The sequence below is a fragment of the Thunnus maccoyii genome, chromosome 9, assembly GCF_910596095.1.
Source record: "Thunnus maccoyii chromosome 9, fThuMac1.1, whole genome shotgun sequence".
Taxonomy (NCBI): Eukaryota; Metazoa; Chordata; class Actinopteri; order Scombriformes; family Scombridae; genus Thunnus; species Thunnus maccoyii.
This window is the reverse complement of record NC_056541.1, coordinates 7,211,629-7,234,896: the sequence shown is the minus strand read 5'-3', so window position 1 is coordinate 7,234,896 and position 23,268 is coordinate 7,211,629. Positions and strand designations below refer to the sequence as shown.

General features: G+C 36.9%; 1 protein-coding gene and 1 long non-coding RNA gene across 2 annotated transcripts; one reads left to right on the top strand and one right to left on the bottom strand.

Annotated features, from left to right (window-relative positions):
• Nucleotides 1-7,671: 7,671 nt before the first annotated feature.
• ckap2l (cytoskeleton associated protein 2-like) lies at nucleotides 7,672-21,262 on the bottom strand. The gene is made up of 9 exons (XM_042422181.1): nucleotides 21,064-21,262; nucleotides 19,079-19,145; nucleotides 18,922-18,979; nucleotides 17,520-18,811; nucleotides 14,783-14,978; nucleotides 13,829-13,987; nucleotides 10,376-10,436; nucleotides 9,222-9,381; nucleotides 7,672-8,249 (listed from the first exon to the last, which is right to left on the bottom strand). Exons 1-9 carry the CDS (start codon nucleotides 21,101-21,103, stop codon nucleotides 7,934-7,936), a joined length of 2,349 nt encoding a protein of 782 aa, XP_042278115.1. The 5' UTR covers nucleotides 21,104-21,262; the 3' UTR covers nucleotides 7,672-7,933.
• On the top strand, nucleotides 20,553-22,737 carry LOC121904430. The gene is made up of 3 exons (XR_006098225.1): nucleotides 20,553-20,659; nucleotides 22,286-22,398; nucleotides 22,641-22,737. It is a non-coding gene; the product is annotated as an uncharacterized LOC121904430 (long non-coding RNA).
• Nucleotides 22,738-23,268: the final 531 nt, after the last annotated feature.

Below are 23,268 nucleotides of genomic sequence, written 5' to 3'. Positions count from 1 at the left end.
AGTGGCTGGCATAGTGTACAGGAACATCTGCACTGAGTATGGGTTGGAGGTCCCAAGGTCACAATGGAAGACACCTCCTAAGGTGGTTGAGAATGACCAAGCCAAGATCCTGTGGGACTTCCAGATCCAGACTGACAAGCTGGTGATGGCTAACCAACCGGACATTGTGTTGATCGACAAACAACAGAAGAAGGCAGTGGTGATAGATGTGGCAATCCCAAGTGACGACAATAATCAAGAGGAAGGAACACAAGAAGATCGAAAAATACCAAGGGCTGAAAGACGAGCTAGAAAGGATGTGGAGAGTGAAGGCAACAGTGGTGCCAGTGGTAATTGGAGCACTGGGGGCTGTGACCCACAAACTGGGAGAGTGGCTCCAGTAGATTCCGAGTACAACATCTGAGATCTCTGTGCAGAAGAGCGCAGTCCTAGGAACAGCTAAGACCCGAGCTTGAGGAAGACACACCACCACCCCCCATGGGAGGGGGGTGAGAGGGAGATTATTATTTATATAGGTGTGTGTGTCATGGTGAAGGATATTTGCTTAACATGCTGTTTGACAAATTTAACTCAAAAGTCCCCCCCCAACACAGAATACTGTAGTTTCCCAGAAGCTAGACTTACTTTCACAAGTTGCATCACACAAAGTGTCTCCATGTGATGATTCACACATTTTTTTATTTTTTGGATTCCAGAAAGTTCATTCAGTGATGTCTGCAACAATAAGTATTTAAAGACCATTTAAATCATGAAAAGGGTTTTCAAATATTATATTAGATAAACTTTCACACATTTATGATCCTCATTTCTAAATTCTGTGATTCAGTCAAGAATCATCAATTCTGGATCAATCCCTTGAGCAATTCAATAATACAGAACAGTTCTCACAGACAAAACATCTTTGCAAGCATTATCAAAAATATCAGGCACAACTTTCCCTAGGGAAAACATGTCTTGATTCATGTCCTGTGTCTTGCTTCAGTTGCACGCGCAACACTTTGTTGTATGTGCTGCTTACAGTTTATTCTGTGTTTTTCTGCATGGTTTGAATCTGTGCACTTTTGTGTGTCTGCTGGCTTTCCTGGTGAATATGTGGAGACATGTGTTATTTGTTTGTTGTTATATGAAAGAATAAAGCCAAACCAAGAATCCAATTTGAATTTAAAGTTATTGAACCAAATCACCAAGTATTCATAATGGTGTACTGTATCGATTAGATTCCGATTGACAAGACAGGGTGTTAAGATTAGGTTATAATGTTGGTGTTAATTTAAGGTCTTTAAATACTGCGCCCAGTCAAGCAAATGTCCATTTACCAAGCATTTAGCTGTGGAGAGAGTTTCTGAGATTTCTGCCAGTGAAAGGAGTGTCATTTTTGGTTCTCAAGGCCTTGAAAATCACTTTCTAGAATTATATAAACAATGGCCACAGATGAAAACAGAGATATCCGTGAAAACTTTGTAAAAAGCTACTCAGTGGACCTTCAGTAAAGATTTTTGTTTGTCAAACTACATTACTGTTTCCAAAGTCAAAGATGAAGTTCATTTCTAATCTGATGTGTCATGTTATTTGAGACCAGACTTTGTTATAAGACGATACCCCTCATGAAGATGTTGCCACAACCTCGTTACTCTACAATTAAAGGGGTACTCCACTGATTTAGCTTTGCACTTCTTTAACATTATCAGGCTCATGGTGGAAATCAATGCAGCAGAACAGTGGTGGAAGAAGTATTCAGATTCTTTACTTAAGTAAAAGTACCAATTCAACAATGTAGAAATACTCCATTAAAAGTAGTCCTGCATGAAAAATCCTACTTAAGTAAAAGTACATAAGTATTATCAGCTTGATGTAGTTAAAGTATTGCAGTAAAAGTAGTTGTTTGGACCCTCTGACTGATATATATATATATATAATATATATGATAAGATATATATGACATTATTAGATTATTAATAGAAAAAAGGGGTCAGGCCCCTCCAAAGGGTCACCAGATAAATCTGAGGGGTCAGTATTTGTCTCTGAAGTGTAGTGGAGTGGAATTATAAAGTAGCATCAAATTGAAATACTCAAGTACAGTACAAATACCTCAAAATTGTACTTAAGTACCGTACTTGTGTAAATGTACTTAACTTACCACCACTACATCAGAATTAAAGATATCTTTTTTTTTTATTCCACACATTCTTTTTCCTTGTAAAACCTGGTGCCTACATTAGCAAAAATGCAACTTGACTGTATAGATTCAGTTGTGTTATGCTAGTAGCAGCTAATGTACAGTAGTCTGCAGCTGCTAGCCTCAAGCAGAGATGAGGAGGTAGAGCAGATCGTCCACTGATTGGAGGATTGGCAGTTCAATCCTGGGCTCCTCCAGTTTGCATGTTAAAGTGTCCTTCGGCAAAATACCAAACCCCAAATTGCTCCCGAAGGCTGTACCGTCGGTATGTGGGTGTGTGTGTGAATGATTAGAATGTGTGTGTGAAGAGGTGAATGTGACATGTAGTGTAAAAAACATAGAGTGGTCGGAAGATATAAATATGGAGTCCATTTTACCATTTTAAAGAGGTCTGGTAATCTTACTTCTTTCAGATTTTTACATTTTCAAACTTGTAGTCCTTCAGACGCTGACTCAAGTGATATCACTTGAGCTGATTTGTCAGATTTTGCGCAACCCCATCTGGAGCCACAAAAGGCTTTATACTACTTTTTTCACATAAGCAGTGGTACTTCTCAACGCCTGTAAACAGACTTTCAGTATGTAAAATCAGTGCAGTTTGCTTTAGTTTACTGTAGATACATTTTTAATTGATATTCAATTTTTTTTTTTTTTAAAAAAACCTGAACAATTTAAACTTTAAAAACTAAAACTTAAAAACTCAAAAATGATAAATGATAAAGACAAATTGCAAACGAGTCATAACTTGGCACACTGATAGTGTATGAATACCTTTGTTAGTGATTTTAAGTGATAACATGTGCGTACTTGCATGCTTTAGTCATGTTTCCTGCTGAGAAAAAGCAAAGGAGTAAATCACTGAAAGGGTATGATGTAGCCTTTGGCGCCTAATGAGTATGAATTCATGCTGAGAAAAAGATTTAGTCAAAGCTTACAGAGAAAAATTTGTTTGTGTGTTGGAGCTACTGACTAATCTACAAAACTTATCAACAATTGTTGAAGCATTTTACACTGTTGATACGTCAGGTGCCCAAATGAACAGTGACCTGTTTATCTTGCTGTAATCATTCCTCCTGTTCATACTGACCATTAGAAGATCTCTTCATAATGCACTTACAATGTAAGTGACAGGGGACAAAACACGCAGTCCCCCTTCTGTGCTACAATGGATTAAAAAGTTTATCTGAAACTAATATGAAGCTACAACGATCCAAATGAGTCAAATCAATTAGATATCTTTCAATGTTAAAGTCTTTTTAGTACCAAAGTCCCTCTTTTTGTCACTATACCTCCACCACAGCTCAACAGGGAAACATATAAACTTCACATCAACTTTTAAATGCACATAATGACTGTGTGGACACACTGTGGATTTTGGCCCCCCATCATTTACATTAAAAGCACATTTGAAGGGGATCTTTTAATGGCCAGTATGAACAGGAGGAATGATTACAGTGAGGAAAACTCTTTCAGTGTCCATTTGGGCTCCTGACTGTTGTTTTAACCCTCCTAATGTGTTAGAAAAGGGTTTACACTTTTAGTGTTCACAGGTCAAATTTGACCTGTGTTTGAATTCATTAACAAGCACTGAAAAAAACATTAATTATCATTCAATAAAATGTTTTACCTGCTAAGTGACTTGTTATTCATCAATAACCACAACATATATATATACTTACTTTGGTATTTTATGTACCTAAGACCACATTTAACTTACATTGTACAAATCGTTTTTAGCTTTCGCTGTCTGTGTCTGTGTCAGTGTGTGCGTGTGTGTGCGTGCATATGTGTGTGTCAATCATAGCCTACTTTTGGAGACAAATTTCAGACTAAAGACCAGCTAACTGGAAATGGCTTGTCCAATTGGGGACGACAGCTGTGTCGTCCCCAAACCACTGACTTTTAGGTCAGTGGTTAAGGTTATGGTTAGGGTTTCCAGGAAATGCATGTAGGTCTGCGTAATGTCCCCAAAAGTGACCTAGGTCAACATGTGTGTGTTTGAGTGTGTGTGTCTATAGGGTGCAAGTGAAAAAGAGAGTGGGGGTGTGTGCATGAGATCATATTTGCTGTGTGCCTGTCATGTCCTCCACTTCTGCCTCCTCCTAGTGTGTGTGTGTGTGTGTGTGTGTGTGTGTGTCTTTCTCTCTGGGTATTAATTGCAGGAGTAGAGACATGTGTGTAGGCGTCGGGTAAACAGCTGCCATTCATCAGGAGGACAGCTTAAATACAGGAGGCAACCTACTTATTACTGCTGTGTCAGTATCCAACAATTGCCTAACTTTTGTTTTCTCTGTGCCTGCAGAAGACCTCAGCCTGACTCTGGCTCTGTCTCCAGTCCTCCTGCCTCGCCAGCTCAGCCTATCCCTCTTCCTGGCTCCCCGCTCCATCCCTTATACCCAGCCTCACGCCCAGCCCAAGCCCCCAGGTTCCCCAGCTACCGGTCCAGACCTTGGCCCCAGTCTCCCAGTTTTACCACCTTGCAAATAAATCCTTTTCCAATCCCACTCCCTGCCTCCTGCCTCGGTGTCTTGCTCGTGGGTTCATTAGCCTAGCCATAACAGTGCCACTCTACAATTGATTTCAAGTAGATATGCTTTCTTGGCATGGCAACATCATTTTAATATTATTACACAATATTATTATACTATTTTTATAGGATTTCATTACTATTATTTTTGTTTTGTTGTAATTTGTGTTATTCATGATGGTTTGGCAACATTTACTATGTATTTCTGTGCATAAACAACCCATAATTACTACCGGGTCAAATTTGACCCATAACACAACAGATGTTACTTTTTTTTTTTAGTAGGCATTAAAAAAAAGAAAAATGATCAAAATGTATTTTATTGTATTCAGTGGGCCACTGTAGAGGATGTAATGAAGCCTTGTTTTGATCAGAAAAAATTAAAAGTATATTTCACACATCTAAACTTGAAAACGGGTCAAATTTGATTTTAACACAATAGGAAGGTTAAGACAGATTTGAAAAATTGTGAACCCTTCCTTCAAGTTTTATCCAAGCAGTGACTTGTAGTCAGTTGTTAAAATGTCTCTACAGTTGATATAATATTACAATGTCGGCATGTCCTTGAATTTGTGCAACAAGACGTGATGCATTAGCAAGACAGTTCAACTTAATAGCTTAAAATACCATCTACTGTACGTTGTCACTGCAGAATATTGTCATATATCAACTGAAATGAAACTTCATATAAAAAGTGTCTTGTTAAAAACAGACACTGAATGTCATCATTATCCTGTGAAAAATGGTCTGACAAGATACTTTGTTGTACTGAGAAATATTTTTTGAGGTAATTTTTTGAGGTAATTTTTCATGGTGGCAGCAACTGTGGAAAATGCAACATTTCTGAACTCTTCATACAATACTTTTGGGATGTGTACGTGAGAGTATGGAGGGTTTTAAGGGCCGAAACTAAATATATAAATACATAAATAATTACTTAATTAAATGCTTATATAATTGAATAAATAAATAACTATATAATAAAATGCTTAAATAAATATATAATTTAATGCTTAATAAATACATAATAAAATGCATAAATAAATTAAAGGTGTAGTCAGTCATTCTGGAGAAAGATTGATATTTGAACTAAACACCCAAACAAAAATTCATGGACGCACATCGCCAAGGCAACGACCAAAAGAGAAATATGGCGGAATCCAGAGCGATGCTTCAGCCGTAGAGCTTCTCACACTTTAATCACGAGCAGAAAAAATATTTTCTCACATGTAATCACAACAGTCCATCCACATCCTCCACCTCTTTCTGGCCTCACCACTTCTTGCGCAATCTGCACTCAGCCTCCCTGTCTGCTAAACAATACATCTGTCAGCTGCAGCTCCTTGGGAACTGAGAGGACAGCGGCCAGGCAATCTGCCATCATTTGGCTGACTGACAGCAGAAATTTACTAAGCCAAAATAGTTTGCAGCAAGAAATGTATTGTATTGTATTGTATTTATTGATTCACTGATACGGTTAACAGGCTGAAAACACATACGTATACAGCAGGATATTTGTGTGATTTAAACAGCTGCCTGCTCAGATTACGCTTCACTAAACACAACAGAAACAAACTTGGAGTGTAAAAAAAAAGCAGGGGGTCTCCATGAGACTGACTGAGATTCAGTGTGGATTGATACATTTAACAAAATGACATCTGTTCAGTGAGAAAACTATATATGAAATTATATATTCTATATGAATTGGCCACAGCCTCTCTCTCTCTCCAGTTCCCCAGCCCTCTCCCGTCATATTACAGGTGCTGGAGACACCTGTGTCCTCACACAGATAGCTGCTCTGATGACTTCCCCATCCTGTGCATGAGCACAAACACCCCCTGCTGATTGGTTGGAGTTAATTCATTGAATTTCACAAAAAGTGTGTTGGATTACAATCACTACCTTTATCTTTAATACATAAATAGTCAACATAATTCTATTTATATATACTTTCATTCAAAAGTCAGGGGGCGGGTTAAAGCCTCTGATTGGTGAATGAACAGTATTACAGACCCAGCAGGAACTGGGATCGTGAATACAGCTTCAGCAGCAGATTCATTTTCAACCACCAATCACAGGGCAGACTCCGCCCCCTGACTTTTGATAGATGAAGTAATTTATTTTGCTGCAGCAAGTTACGCTATGGAAAAATGAAAGTACATATAAATAAATAAATAAATACAATTATGAATAGAAAAATAAATGAATAAGTAAATAAATGAATATACGAATAAAGACGTAATTACACAAATGTGCAATTATATATATACAATTGAATAAGTAAATACACAAATAAATTTAACATTTATGTATTTAATGTCTCATTTGTGATTTATTTATGGTGGCAATTAAGCATTAAATTATATAAGTATTTATTCATTTATTTAAGCATTTAATTATATAACTATTTACATATTTAAATATGCAGTTTTGGCCCTTAAATCCTTCCATATGAAGGAAGCTGATATTTGGCATTATCAGTCCAGCTTTTTATGCGAACTGAAAATGTCGAGACACTACCTGCATGTGATTGAAATCAATTCAGTCAAGAATGTCATCGCTATTATTGTTTCTCAGTCACTCGTCTGTCACTTGCACAGCCCTGCAGATCATTTACAGGTGTGACGAAACCCTTCCTGAATTTCATGTCAGGACATAAAACTCCATTTCCATTTAATTCTTACAGAAAGCCCTGCCCTTTTTGTAGCACGTCTTTGAAATTCTATTGCATAAGAAGTCTTCTTTTCCCCAAATGCATAGAAATGCTTGCATCATTCTGAGTGAGAATTGGTTAGCAAAGCTAAATGTAAAAAGCCAATGAATTACTACCAACTCAAACAGGTGCAGGCTCTGGCTTTTCAAGGGTGTGAGTTTCCATGGACTGATGTTAGCTGTTGTGTAGGGCACTAAAAGTGTCCACATGCCATATATGGATTAATAAAGCATAAAATATATACTGTATACACTGTACATGTATAGGTTTTTTTTTTTAAAAAGGCCTTTTATTTTACAATACTATATACAGGACATTACTTGCAGTGACCTTTACAAAACAGTTCATTGCCTAAAAACAGTCAGGTTCAGTTTTTACAAGGATAAAAGTCAACAAACTCAACAGTTATAAATCCAATAACACCAAAATATGCACATTTTTCTCCCTGTCATGTGAACAATGAAAAATGTATGAATTTTTTCCCTCAATTACAAACTGGTGGAGGTGAGGTAAGCACCTAAGGACTACCATCTTCATCGTAGAAAAGCTTGACCAACACCTTGTCATTAAGTGCTTCGTTCTGCCTGTAGACGTACATCGGTGTGTCGTTAGCGGACGGGCTGGTTTCCCCATCCTTCTGCTCTTCACTTTTATCTTTATCCTCCTCGGCAATTAGGTCATTGTAGGAGGCCACACAGAGATCGTGGTCCTGGAGGGACGTAGGGTATTGGAGTGAGGCTCTCTCAATTCGCACTGAGCGTCTCACTGGGGTGAAGAAGCGCAACTCCTGGCCATTTATCCGTGCTGGTTCTCTCTGTTGGTGTGCAGGGCCACTGCAGGAAGGAGCGAAAGACAAAAATTCCTAATTTCAGTGGTGGAAGAAGTACTCAGATCCTTTACTTAAGTAAAAGTACCAATACAACAATGTAAAAATACTCCATTACAAGTAAAAGTCCTGCATGAAAAATCCTACTGAAGTAAAAGTACATAAGTATTATCAGCTAAATGTAGTTAAAGTATTGCAGTAAAAGTAGTGGTTTGGTTCCTCTGACTGATATATTATTATATATGACATCATTAGATTATTAATAGTGAAGCATCAGTGTTAGAGCAGCATGTTACTGTTGCAGCTGCTGGAGGTGGAGCTAGTTTACACTACTTTATATACAGTTAGCTGGTTTAGTCCAGTGATTCACAACTTAGGGGTCGGGCCCCTCCAAAGGGTCACCTGATAAATCTGAGGCGTTGTGAGATGATTAATGGGAGAGAAACAAAAAATAAAGTTCCGATACATAAATCTGTCTTCAGTTTTTGGACTTTTTCTCTAATCTTTGATCTTTGGTGAAATATTGGATCATTTGACCATTTATTGAAATGAAAACAAGTGAGAAGTTTAGAGGGAAAAATCACTATTTGGCAGAGCTGTTAACAACTCAGACATGTGAAATGTGACCCCGACTACACACTGCTTTTTGTAAGACTTCAAAAGCCAAAAAAGGTTGGAAACCACATCTTAAACAATGTGTTGTATTTTAGAAGCTTGTAATATCATCCATTGTGTCAAATCTTCATCTGAAGAAACTAAAGCTGTCAAATAAATGTAGTGGAGTAGAAAGTATAAAGTAGCATCAAATGGAAATACTCGAAATTCTACTCAAGAACACTACTTGAGTAAATGTACTTATTTAGTTTATTTATTTATCAGTATTTTAACTACTCCACTCAACTAACAACAAACTGACTGTTAAGAAAAGTGAAATGATTAGTTGCTGGAAGTTGAATCAGTCAGACAGACACACACGTACCCAGGAGTTGCTGTAATCTTGAATTTTACAACAGATGAGTCTCCTTTCTCTCCGCAGATCAAGGCTCTGACAGGTTTAGGAGTCATCATTGGGTCGTTGCTACTCTCAGGAGTGTTTTCCACCGTTCCTGGAATTTCGTCCTCCTCTTTCTCTTCGGATGCTGAAAATTAGTTACAGTCATTTAAAAACCTAATCACTGTAAGAATTTGCATTTTATTTATATTTCTCTTTTCTAATTACAAAATAAATGTAATATTAAAGCTGTATTAATTGATTTTTTTTTTGTCCAAAGAGCTGTGAACACAACACTGACAAATATCATCTCGCAACGTAAACATGGCAGATGTGACAAATCTAGCAGATACGGAGCAACATTAGCATTTATTTGGAGTCGTGTTCATGTTCAAGAAAAACGTCAAGTTTTTAAGCTTCTAATGCTTTACTTTGTTCAACAACAAGCCCCCAACTTTGTCTGTCTGCCGTTTGGCACAGGGCAGGTAGTGAACACTTGGTTTTTGGAGCATTTTGTCGACAATGATGCAGATAAGAGCAGTGAGTAGCAGTAAATTTGAAACCCAAACAATGAGTTAGAGGATGCAAAAATGCTGATTATTGCAGCTTTAAACTGAGGGGGGGTGGGGGGGGGGGGGGGCAAAACGTCACACATAAAATTAGAAAAACAGCACAAGAACAAAGACAAATCTACAATACATGAAATAAATACACTAAAAAACTAAGCTAAGACAGCTAAGAGGCGTGTTGATTCAAATATAGTCAGTTTTGAAGAATGTTTGAGGTGCTGAATTGTATTATGTTATACAGAGAGGTGTTTCTAATATCTACTTTACCCTAATGGATATAAACACTTATGTATGTGTTTTGTGGTAATGTTTTGTATGCTTGACTATTGGCTGCCATTACTATCAAATTACAGCAACCATATAACTTCACTATCAAAAAAATCAAGATAAATGTAACAACTTCTGGCATCTACATTGACAATGATAAATCATCTACTTACAGTACCAATATAAATAAATGATTTCAACATACCGAGGCTGTCACAAACACAGATATCTGAGCGATGTGAGCACTGTAATACAGTAAGTTCATGCTGTGAGTAATCTTAATGGCAAGGCGCGAAGATCAAATACCTTGGATCTCATCCTTTTTCTTCAGAATCTCAAACACCACAGTCCGCAGCTCGTCCACCGGCTTAAATATAGAACATAAACAACATAAACATACATAACAATGAGTGTGGCAGGGAATTTGTGGCAACATTGATGTAGATACATTACAATTTGTTGTTCTGAACAGACATATGATGAGTCTGACTACAAGATAAATGGCGAGCGTCAGCTTGGGCAACGATTATTTTCATTATCGATCAATCTGTTGGTTACTTTCTTGATTAATTCATTAATCGTTTAGTCTACTAAATGTCCGACAATAAAAATAGAAAAATAACTAAAAAGAAAAAAAAGCCTGTTACAATAGCTGTGGCTGGGATTGCATAATGAGGCAGTGATTGTACCATATTAAATAACAACACATACTTGTGAGACTAGAGTTACAGTTTAAATCTTGAGGATATTTCCTGTTATGATGACTGGATATTGCACATCTTCTGACATCAGAGGTATCTGCGTTGACAAGTTGACAAGTCTGAGCCCCATTTAACGGCTGACTAATATATTTATTGGGCTCTAGTTTGAACAGCCAAATTCTCTGCTGGCAGTGGTAGTGAATACTCAACTCTCAGGCACTGGGAGAAGCAAAACACCAGTATTTGTTTTGAAGTCGGTCAAGTCTTTTTTGGATTCTGTCGCTTACAATTACAAAGCAAATGTTTCAATAACAAAAGTGAGAATTTGTATATGACTGGCAGTTTAATTCAAAAAAGTGCTGATATGAGTTAATAATAATACTGGCCAAAATAACATTGTGACAGCAATACAATTAGAGCTGCAACTATTAATCAATTAGTTGCCAACTATTAAATTAATCATCAACTATTTTGATGACTTGAAGAATTTCAAATTCTCTAAAATGTGAATATTGTCCAGTTTCTTTAGTCGTCTATGACAGTAAACTGAATATCTTGAGAACTGACTGAGAACTAATCAACAGATTAACCAATAATGAAAATAACTGTTTGTTGTAGCCCTAAATATTAACTGTCTGTATCATAACATTTGGGGTGGTCAATATTGACAAAAACGAAATATATGATTTTATATTGAGTTATTGATGTATACATAAACACATTGTAATATAGCAAAAATATCAAGAAAATCAAGTGAGAAAGTGTTGAAATAGCTAAATGGGAGTTTTTTTTGGCTAATCCAGGGAATCCTAATCCTTTACTGAGAAGTAAAGGTTCTTCATCACATTAATGCAAAAATCCTGTAAATTCAATATTACCATGAAGCAGTCCTGCTCAGTGATTTGTAACATTACAAACAATGGCCTAATAACCTCCATCCTAACCAGAATTATTAAAGAGTAGATATCAGGGCTCGACATTAAGGCTTGTCTGCTCGTCCAGGACAAGTGGATTTTCTTAATAGGACAAGTGGAAGAGAAATTTACCCACCGGACAAGTTAAAAGTCATAAAAAACAAACATGTCTTCATGTTATATGCAGGGTTTCCCCTACCACTGCCTGCCTAACCCTAACCCTCCCGAAAGAAACAAATAAAAACAAATGTAACTGATACTAGCAGTTCTGTTTGAACAGAATCAGAGGATCATATACTACATATCAACTGTGCAGCATGAAATAATAATGTCAGAGAAAAGACATTAAAACTGACATTAGTGTTGTTTTTACCGTCCAGCTCATCAGTAATGTTACTGTAGCTTGATAGTTTGGATAGTTTGACTGCTGATGCATTCACACCATGTGTCATTTGTCCACATTTACTGTAATTAACAGCGTACAAGTTAAAGTTCTGCGCCATGCTCTGTCATATTTTTAAAAAGGAATGTTTTTTTTTATATTTTCACAGTGAGTGAAGGAATCAGGAGAGAGGAGACAGAAATGAGGAAGCAGGATGTAACGCTAATGGTGTTGAAAGAAAAAAACAAGGATTAAGTAAACACTGATAAGTAAAGTAAACACACAACTGATTGAAGATTTAAAGGAGGAAAGAGAACACATAGAAGCAGCCCAGGCGTCAGGTGATGGAGAGACGGGAACACATTTAAAGCAGGAGGCAGAAACAACTGGTACGGTCTGACTTATACCTGTATGTAGATGAATTACTATTCTGGTAAATATTTTTAAAAACATAATCTGTTATCCAAATGTAAACTAAAGGACTAACCAACAAACAAAAGTCAAAGCACAAGATTAAAACCTGCTGTAAAAGGATTTACAGATATTTTAATACACTAACACTACACAACAAGTCTATCAACATGTTTTCTCACGCAGTTAGAAAGTTGTTGACCTCAGTAAATGTTGTACAGACAGCACAGTGTCAGTTATTACGAAACACAAAATGCTGATTCATCATTCATCTGACTGATTCATCTGTAAGTCAAACTGTTATCTTGACTTGGCTTCTAGTTTGACCTAATTAATTCCCCATAAATCAGTGTGAAAACTGATTGATTGGTCCATCTATTATCTATAAGGCCTACGTTTATTTATGTGTTAATAAGTATTGTTAATATTTTTAAAAATTAGGTAAATATTGTTCATATTAATTTACCTCATTTTTTAGTGCGCTTTCTTTTATTTCAGCTCAGTGTAAAGAAATAAACCACGTGACACGCCCACTCCATGACAAAACTAATAGTTTCCCCCCTGAAGAAATCCCTAAGGAAAACACTGTCAATCATCATTATTAAACGTCAGAAGAATGATCAATGATTAATCTATAGAGCTCATATTGAAACAGACTTTACAAAGTGCTTCACAATTCAGGATCAAATGAAAAGATCATTAACAGAAAAGTTATAGCTTTAATAAAATTAATAAATTCAATCATTTATATGTTGACACTGTTTGGATGCTTTTAACTGTTTGTTGTGAAAGGTAAATTTACTTGCCTCAAAAAGTTAATGTCAAGCCCTGGAAAAGGGCTTTTGAGGCTAATAGATATTTGAGAGTTAACGAGACTGCAGACTTTTTTTTTTGTTGATAAGAGTCCCCCAAATTTGTTGAGACTTAGTTATGCACTGAACAGGACATTTAACATTTGACAAATAATCTTGTCAGCACTCTCTAGTGGACAAACTATGTAATGGCATCCCTGTTTCTCAATGACCTCAAACCTATCATGGCTGAAATTTTATTTTACTTATCAACTGATATATATGCAATACTGATATACTGTCTGTGCTGTATACTGGTTAATAAATGTCTCATGGTGTATTGTGTGTTGTTATATTGCTGGACCCTATAGAACAGTAAATTTTCTGAAAAATCAATTGAGAAATTGTTGGATTAAATAACCCAGTGGATGTCCCGTTTTTGGCTAATCTAATGAATTGAAGTATTGCGTCACACTAATGCAAATGAAAACCCGCATTAAGTAGTGTACAAAAACTTTACCCAAAATATCTCTGATGTTTGAATATCATTGATGTCTTACCTCCAACACTACACGAACAGCTTCTTCAAACATGGGCAGGACATCCAGGTTACCCTCTCGCTCCATCAGGCGGGCCTGACACATCCAGTATTTGGCAAACTTGTGGGACACTGGTGGCAGCCGTGAGAGAACCTCTTTCACCTGGTCTGGGGGGCAACCCTGTACATGCAAGGAACGCTCACATCAAACTCATTCACTGAAAGTAAGGGCATCAGTATGCTCCAAACCAAAGTGCTTGGTGGATTAGTTTGTAATGTGAACGCTGTATTTCGGCTGTTTAAGATGAAATAGTTGCTGCCGTGATAACGTTCCACAGTTGTAAAATCCTTGTCCGCGAGTACTACAAATCGCTGTGTGGTGTTTTGGTGTCTGATAAGCCTTTTAATCACATTAATCTGTGGCTCCAACTGAAAGTCATGCAACATTTTTCATTGTCTCATCGGTATTTAAACAACATGCCCCCACGCATTGCAATGCAGCCCCTTGCGTTGTTTTAATGCATGGCAGCTTTTGCTCTGAATGTAGTCTAATGGTGCAGAGACAGACTCTGGCGGGAACACATCTGGATGCTCCGGTCAGCTGCTTTCCATGGAAAACGAATGGGATCCGTCAACTTGACATGTGTTAACGGATTTGGTGTCTGCATTTTAATTTCCAACAATCATGCACACAAAAGTGCAACACTATGAACACCTTCAAGGAGAGATTGTCTAAAGGTGTGCACTGCTATCCCCATATGTAAACAATAATTGCAACTCATAACTCTCTATGAAAGTAGGTACCACTATTAAGTTTGGTGACTCAGAACAGGTTTATATAGAACCATCAAACAATGTCAATGCTTATGTGCACCCTACAAAATATGTCCACCACATAACTTTCAGTAAGATGCAACATCCAGTGGGAGATTAGAGAGGCTGAAACAAGAGAAAAACATAATAAAACAACACTTACCTCACCCAGCAATTTTAAGCAGTCAGCCAGGGATCGATCCACTGCATAGATAAGGGAGTGGGCCTCATCCTCCTCCTTCATGTTTACCCAGAAAGGATGAGGCAAGGACACAGTGTGCCTGACCAGAGGTTTAGCTGGCATTGGAGGACGCTTGTAGGAAATGCCTTTGGCTTCTCGCCATGCCTGTAGTTTACTCCTTGACACCAAATAACAGAACAGAGAATACAATTCAAAACTTAATGCTTTATAGTACTTTTTAAAATTTTAGTTTTAATTGGACATACAGCAAAGAGAAACAGGAAATACCTAGTTGTTTTGGACAAGCGAGCCCTGGTTTCTACTTGATAATTAAAAAGGGACAGACCAACTTCTTGGAAATCATTTTGTTAAACCAACCATTGCACATTCTGGTGGAATTTAAATCTCAAAGGCTGAGTATACTTTTGTCTGTTTGTCTTACTTTTGTGTTTTGTTTTTTTAAATAACTAGTCCATTTGTCACTGTTCATTTCTGTGTGATAAGCTTCCACAACGCTGTCCATATGATCCATCGACCACGCTTATGTGCTGTGAATCTCCATCAATTATCTATAATAGTGATGCAGAAATAAATGGTTTGGGACTCCTCTAATAATGAGCATCTTCCGATACCAATTTCCAATCTGCAATTTAGATCTTCTGACAGCTGCACAGCAACAACATCATAAAAGCCAATCCAACTGAGACATGTTTGAATCTTTGTTTATATCTTTTTTATAACTTCATGGGAAAAATTACAGCACTTGTTGGAAAACAAGTTGCTGTCCACCCAATACTGATTTGTTGTTTGATTTTTATTTTTTCTAATCTAATGATACAATAAACTGTACATTTCAAGTCTCTGACTTCCTCAAGACATTTTCAGCTGGGAATGAGTCTCCACTCTTTGTCTCAAACCTTGGCATCGAGTGTGTCAGAGGACAAATAATCTTCGATTCCTAAGAAGAAGAGAGAGACTTGCCTAGATTCCAAAGTTGGTGAGAACAGACTCCTGGCTTGCAGAACTGACTTTCATAAACCTCCCAAGAGACCATTTCTGACCAAACAACCAAAAAGTTACAGCATAAAACTGATCCTGAGGCTATGGAGAAAAACCAAACAACTTCCTCCTTAAATGGGACATTTATCATACCAGACCCACATTCCTGAGGACTTTTTGTGAAGCCTCCCTGCAAATCTTAGCCAAACCTAAATTCCATGTGGATTAAATGTCTAATCATTAGCAAGTTATTTAATGTTATTTGTCATGTAAATACAAGAAGAACGGTAGCCTATAACTTTCATAGTTGTGTGACTATCTACTAAGGATATATTAAACTTCTTACTTTATTACCTTTTTACTACATTTAACATTACTGCCCTTTAGAGTTAAATTCCCTTATGTTAAGAGTTAATGAATGTTCAGTAACTATGCAATGTTATTTCAAAATCACCTAAGTGTTTAACTTCTCATCTACCAACCTCATAGACAATCATATTTTAGTAATTAAATTAGATAAGTAGTTGTATTGAAAGAGTAACTTTTCTGTAGTAATAGAAATGTAAAGATATAATGTTTGAAGGATTTCAGGTTGAAGTTTTCTTCTATTATTAAACAATAGTCATATTGAATGTTTTTTATCTTATGATGTAAGAGTTGTGTTGAATTTATATTTGAATATGTTTCTGAGGGTTTAATCTAATCACATAAGTGTTCACTTTAGTCAGATGTGGATAAGCACGTTAGATAGGAAGTCACCTTGAATTCTTGAAATTACGAAAGTAATGAAATAACTACGTTGAATTTATATCTGTTTCTGCAGGTTGTGTTTAACCTCACAGAATTGCTGCTTTAACTCTTGTTAAAATTTATTAAAGGCCTTCTTATTCTTTTTTGTGTTATTCTATGTGGATCATGTATTCTTCAGGCATTTAACTATATAATAAATGTCTGTCTTAATCAAGAAGTTGTTTGCACTCTTCTGAATAATGGTAAGACAATGGTCAATGACTTGGACAAGAACTTATGATTATGAGACTGATTAATTGGTATAATTGAGTACTAGCATTTAATGTTACCTCCCGACACTAACAAGGCTAAATCCATGGGGGTTGGTGCCCACAATAACAAGGTAATTATTCATTAATAAAGTATTTATACTCCTATAAATGCTTCGTCAGATTCCTGGTCAAACTGAAGCAGAATTTATCACTTTTGATAACGATACTGAAACACAGGTATCATATTGGCACCAATATAGTAAAATTCAAATATATAAAAAAAGGCCTGGGTATTGATCCAGCAGATTGGCGACTGTAGTTACCAAACACAACCCAAGGAAGACAATACAATATGTCGAGTAGGGCTGGGCAATACTACTTAAATCATTATCATGATAATTAGGATACATTTTCTGACATATTAACATATATTTCAACAAATATATCACAATATGTCTATGCTCTTAAAATAACAAAAATAATCAAACTGATGTTTAAAGCAACTGACCATGTTGTACTGTTATGTATCACATCAGACCAAAGTCTTTGTTGCCCGGCCCTGACACTAACTTTCCTTGTCAGTAAAGTGCAAAAGTCACAAACCAAACCTTAACCCACCATCAGTGAATGCTGGAAATTCAATGAATCAATGGTGACATATTATGGTTTCATGCTACACAATTATCAGTAGCTGTACTGTTCTTAAATATACTACTTACATTCTCTCCTCCTGGGCAGCAGTCAGTTTCTTTCCCTCCGTCTGGGGAATGACCCTGACTGGGACCTTTGGTGTCTTCATGTCTGTGTTCTTGCCTGAATAGCTGGTGGTCCTGGCAGGCCGTGGCACTGTCTGTGACATTACTGGAGCACTTGTTCTTTTTGCACCTGTCTGTAGCGGAGGGGCTTTTGCTGAACTGCATCCCTTCTTGTTTTCTGTCTTTTCACATATCTTGGTTTTCCCTCCCAGCTCAGCCACAGTAGCCCGCGTAACTCCACTGACCACCCTGAAACTGCACCTGCTCTCTGGCCCCGAGGTGGTTCGGGGGGCAACTTTGCATGGTTGGCCATTTTTCTCCCCTTCAGCCTGAGATCTCTGCTTTGTGGATCTGTGTGTGGGCTGCCCAGCTGATTCAATCGTTTTTGGCACTCCTACTCTTCCCTCTGGCTTGACAAGTGCTGCTCTGCACTTGGAGGAGGTGGATGTTGATTTCACTCCACTTAATTGTTGATTCTTACAAGATGGTTGAGAATGTTTACCCAAAAGTGGTTTGGAATTAGACTTTTTCTGATCTTGAGTTTTAATCACAGCTCTTGCATTCAGAGAAACAGTGGTTCTCTCATGAGCAGAGTTCTTTAGAGCAGCACGAGGAAATGTTTTCCTCTGAGCCATGGAAGAACTCTTGGAAACAGAAAGTGATGATGAGGGTCTGGGCCGCACCTTGTTGGCAACAGAAGTATTAATGCTCACAGTGTTATCAGTTGCTGTGGCAGAGGTGCGTGTTAAGTTTGATTCTGTATTCCTTGGCTGGATCACAGCAGGAACAAGTCCTGTTTTTGTTTTGACAATGGGGCCAAGACTTATCCTGGTGCTGACTGATGTCATTGGACCTGACCTGGTAACATTTGAGATACTTTTTTTGATTCTGCTATTGGATTTTGCTACAGCTATACAAGAGGCATTGGAAGAGGCTTTGACTGAAGATTGCATTCCTGTTTTTGGCTGCTTTTTTAGATGGCTGGCTACATACAGGTTAGATTTGGAAGACACACTGTATGTATTTGTAAACACTCGATTTTGATTAAGTTTTGGCTGTGCTGGGCCACTGGTTGCAGATGAACGATTGACATTCTGCTGTGCAGTCAGGCTGCTGCTTTTTACAATAACTTTGTTAAAAACACCAAATCCTCTTTTAGCTTGATGTTCAGTGGATTGAGGAGCCAGAGTATGAGCTTTTCTGGCTTCATATCTCAGACTGTCAGCTGGAGGATTGTTCTCTTTCCCCTTGACAATCTGTGAAAACAAACAGGGGGAAAACAAGGTGGAGATGTGGTGTGAATTCTGGTATTTCCCTGACAAGATGTGTATACACACTATATAGACTGTATATCCTGTACACCCACCTTTAGTGCAGACATCACAGGTTTCTTAACCTGGCAGTTGTCACAGCTGTTGACACTCCTTAAATAAAGGAGTAAAGTAATTTACCAATGATGTGATAAACAACATTTAGTCAAACATATTATGTATGAGTTATCATGCAGAGAGTTTATTTCTTACTTGGGGTTGGACACTTTCAGCTTTGCCTTTGCTGCCAAGTATTCCATCAACTTCTGCCTACGCAGCTCTGTGACAGAAAGTAACATAAGAATTTAGCACTGGCTCCAAGACTGACTCTCCATTACACTTAACTATAATTGATTATTACAGCATTTTTATTACAACCAACACTTAAAGGACAAGTTCACATTTTTTCAAGTCTTAAAACAGTCAGGTGCCCAAATTAACATTGAAATAGGTTTTTCTTGCCATAATTGTTCTTCCTGTTCATTTTGGCTATTATAAGATCCCTTAATAGGGCACTTAGGATGTAAGTGATGGAGGCCACAAATCCATAAGCCTCCTGTGCAAAAAAGTATTTAAACGTTTATCTGAAGCTAATATAAAGCTTAATAGCAAGTTTGAACAGGAGGAATGATTACAGTGAAGAAAACCTACAGTTCAGTTCCTCTTATTGAATGAGGCAGACAAAACTGACACCTTAACTGATAAAAACTTCATAGACATTTACTGCCACCTGGATGCAGTCCAGTGATACATTTCTATACCTGTGAAAAATCTAAATTTGGAAAAGAGACTGCATACTATAGCTGAAATTTTTAATCGGTTAATTGATTTATTGATTGACAGACAATTAATCTATAAATAATTTTGATCACTGATAAGTTTTCTTTTAACAGAAACCTTTAAACTAAAGCAAAATTTCCACTGGTTCAAGCTTCTGCAATAATAAATATCTGCTACTTTTATTTTTATCTTTATTATTTACTAAGTTTTATTTATTCAGGAAATCTCATTGAGATCAAGATCTCTTTTGCACGACGGACCTGAGAACAAGTAACATATCCACAGGATCACAATAAAATGCTTCATTCACGTCACAATTATCATACACACTCGCAGACACACTACTTTAAAAAAAAAAATCACAAACATTGTGAAGAATTATCACCTAGTAAAACTTCACCTAAAACTTCGTCCCTCAGAGGAACAAGTGTTTCTAATTTTAGTCTTACTTTTGTCTAATTAAAATAGCCTATTTAATATCTTTGAGTTTAAATATATTTTTTTAATGTAAGAAATCACCTTGGGCTCTGTAAACCTTTCTGGCAGTTTGAAGAGAAAACAATTAATATATAAAATAACTGGCAGAAAAATCTATTATGAGGATTATTGTTATTTGCAACCCAATTAGCACTTGTCTCGTTCGTTTGGCCACAATATCTGGCTCTGTCCAGCACTGTTCTTTATTTATATGGCAAGCCTACAGTCTTGGCAAATTATGTTGAATATTCAATCTGTTTTACGCCTGAATTCATGTTCAACTAACCATTATTTTCATTATCGATCAGTCAATCAATCAGTTATTTTCTCGATTAATCACCGTTTCCCAAAGCCCAAGATGTAACCTAAAATGATATTTTGTCCCAACCAACAGTCCACAACCCAAAGACATCCTAAAAACAGTCAAAACAATTAATCGATTATAAATATAATTCATCCTCTGTCCACTGCAGCTGCAAATTGGCAGTCCAGCTTTCAACTCTGATGAACCACTTCTACCGTCACCAAACACGCTGGGTTTGTAATGTTTATTAATAATATAACGTTATCATTAAGAATGATGAAACAGCTTATAGAAATGGCAGCCGAAACCAAGTATGGTAGTGTTTATCCCCCTCCAGAGTTGATCTTTCTTAGAAGTCCATTACTGGTAACGTATGTCAACGTTAAACATCAGAGATTCAACAATAATAAGGATGCAAGCTAAAGCATCTTCACGGTGGTCTGTCTGATACAAAGTACGCTACTAAATCAGTACTATAACGTTAATTCCCCGTTATATGGTTAGAAATTAAAACGTTTCATTTTCCTCAGATTTGACGTTACCAATTTGTAACGGTCGCTATGGAGCGTTAGCTAGCTAGGCAAACAATGGTAGCTAACGGTAACTTAGCTCGTTTTAAGCAACTTAACAAGCTAACCTTTTCTGGGAAGTATCGGTACGGTCTCTTCTTCCTCCATATCTATCAGAATTGAATTTCTTCTCTCGCCTTTGTCCAATAACTTATAAAAACGCCTCGATAGACTGATTCCGGTAATTTACGGTACGTTAAACTATATTACAACAACAGAACTCGCGCATGCGGTTTGAAATTGCCGGGAGTGAACGCCTTCTCTGCTCTGATTGGACAATTTGAAATTTCCAACCCAACACGCATGCGCAAAAACCTTGCGCTGATTGGAGCAGTTTGTAAACAAAAAGTATGTACAGGTTGTATGCTAGCCAATAATACTAATGCTGATATACTGAGCTCCGTTACAACTCTCTACCCTCTTTTTTTCTCTTCTTTTGTTTTTATTGAATGTGAAAAGCTTATAGCACAATCCTTTTACCCAATATTTTTTATTTTATTATGTCATAATTGAATTAACTGGCACTGTACTTTCCTCTTTTTGTTCTCCATACTTTTTTATATGTTACTGTGTTTTTTTAAATTGGCTGTTTTCAATAAAGTTGAGATGAGAAAATGTAAGCAATTTGATGTAGGTTTGTTCAGCATACAGGTGCTAAAGTATATCAGATATATATACATTCTATCATCTTTCCATGTTCCATTGCTCTGAAGCATTTTGTAACTACTGTTTTGAAAAGTGCTACACAAATCAAATTATAATTATCATTACATGGTCACTGATGCATTGGTAAATGAATACAAGGTTAATTATGACTACCAGCTGTTAATCAGGGAAAAATTCTGTCACAGTTTTCAGAAATATTGATTGATATTGTGTGATATTCATTGTGTGTTTACTTTGATACTTGCTTCGATACAGAAGTATCAAAAGTAAGAGCACTCATGGCCACTTTCAGAGTGCTATATTATTGTCAGTTATATACCAAATCATTATACTAAATGCATCCACATGTAGGCAGCATTTTAGTATTTTAGCTAGTTGGATGATCATAAATTTTGTATTCTGCCAAGTAACTACATCTGTCAAGTAAATGTAGTGGAGTAATAAGGACAATATTTCCTGTGTTTTAGACAAGCCCTGGGCCAAAATTTAGTCTTGAGAGCTTTATTATTTTGGTTTGTATTGTGCTTTCATCATGCATATTCCCTAATATTGTGTTTAATCAAATAACTTCCTGTCACTTGTTGCGTCCTGTTTTATTTTGGTGTTTCCTGTTGACTCCTCTAGGTTGATCATCTGCTTGGCAGGCACCTGAGCTCACTAGTGGGTCTATACAGGCCGGGCCTTTGTTCAGCTCTCTCTCTCTTCACCCTGCTGTAGCAGCACCTTTGTGGTGCTAGGTACCTGGTTTTCAGTTGTACATTCATTCATTTAATTAAATTGACATGCAGTAAACTTCTCTTCTGGTATTGTGTTCTGTTGGAGCAATTCATTGTTTTTGTAATATTTAGTAATTGAACATTTATTTATTTATTTTGTTGTTGTTTTTTCTTTTGAAGTATATGGCTAAATTAATTTGATTATAACATTTACATTATTATTTTTGTTAATTTGATTACTTGTTAATGCTTTTGTCTTGAAGGTACTGGGCAGCTTGGGCACACAAGGTGAATCTACATATATCAGTAGGCCGGTATAGGACCAGCAGCCACCAGGAAGGGTTTATGGTTTTATCAGGGCAAGAGAGGCTGCAGACACCATTGTTGTTTGTCTGTTTGCTTGCTGAAATGGTAAAATAAACCACGCAAAACATCATGCTTGCCTGGACAATGGGCTTATTTTCCCTGCATAAGATCCATTTCTTATGTGTCTCAGTGACCGTTAGATTTTGAGTTTGTTTTATTTATTTATTTTTTATTATTTAGTTGAGGATAAATTGCTACTCTCTGTTGTTATTGTTATGATTGTTATTATTCTGTCACAAGTTAAATAGCTCCTTTAAAGTGCACATTTTTATGGGTGGACTTTGTGGAAGTTTGGATTGTGTTTTTGGAGAGCCAGTGGCCTATGGATCTCACCCAAAATCACTAAACGGTATCGGTATGTGGCAAATATTTACTTTAGTCTTCTTGGGGATATAGTTTATCTAGTGGAATGTTTTAGTCATTGTTTCACTTGCTGAATATTGGCAGTTTTAAAAGTTTGTTGGACCTCACTGGAGATATTCATCTGTTCATAAAATCTGATACCTATGCAACAAATGTTTCCCT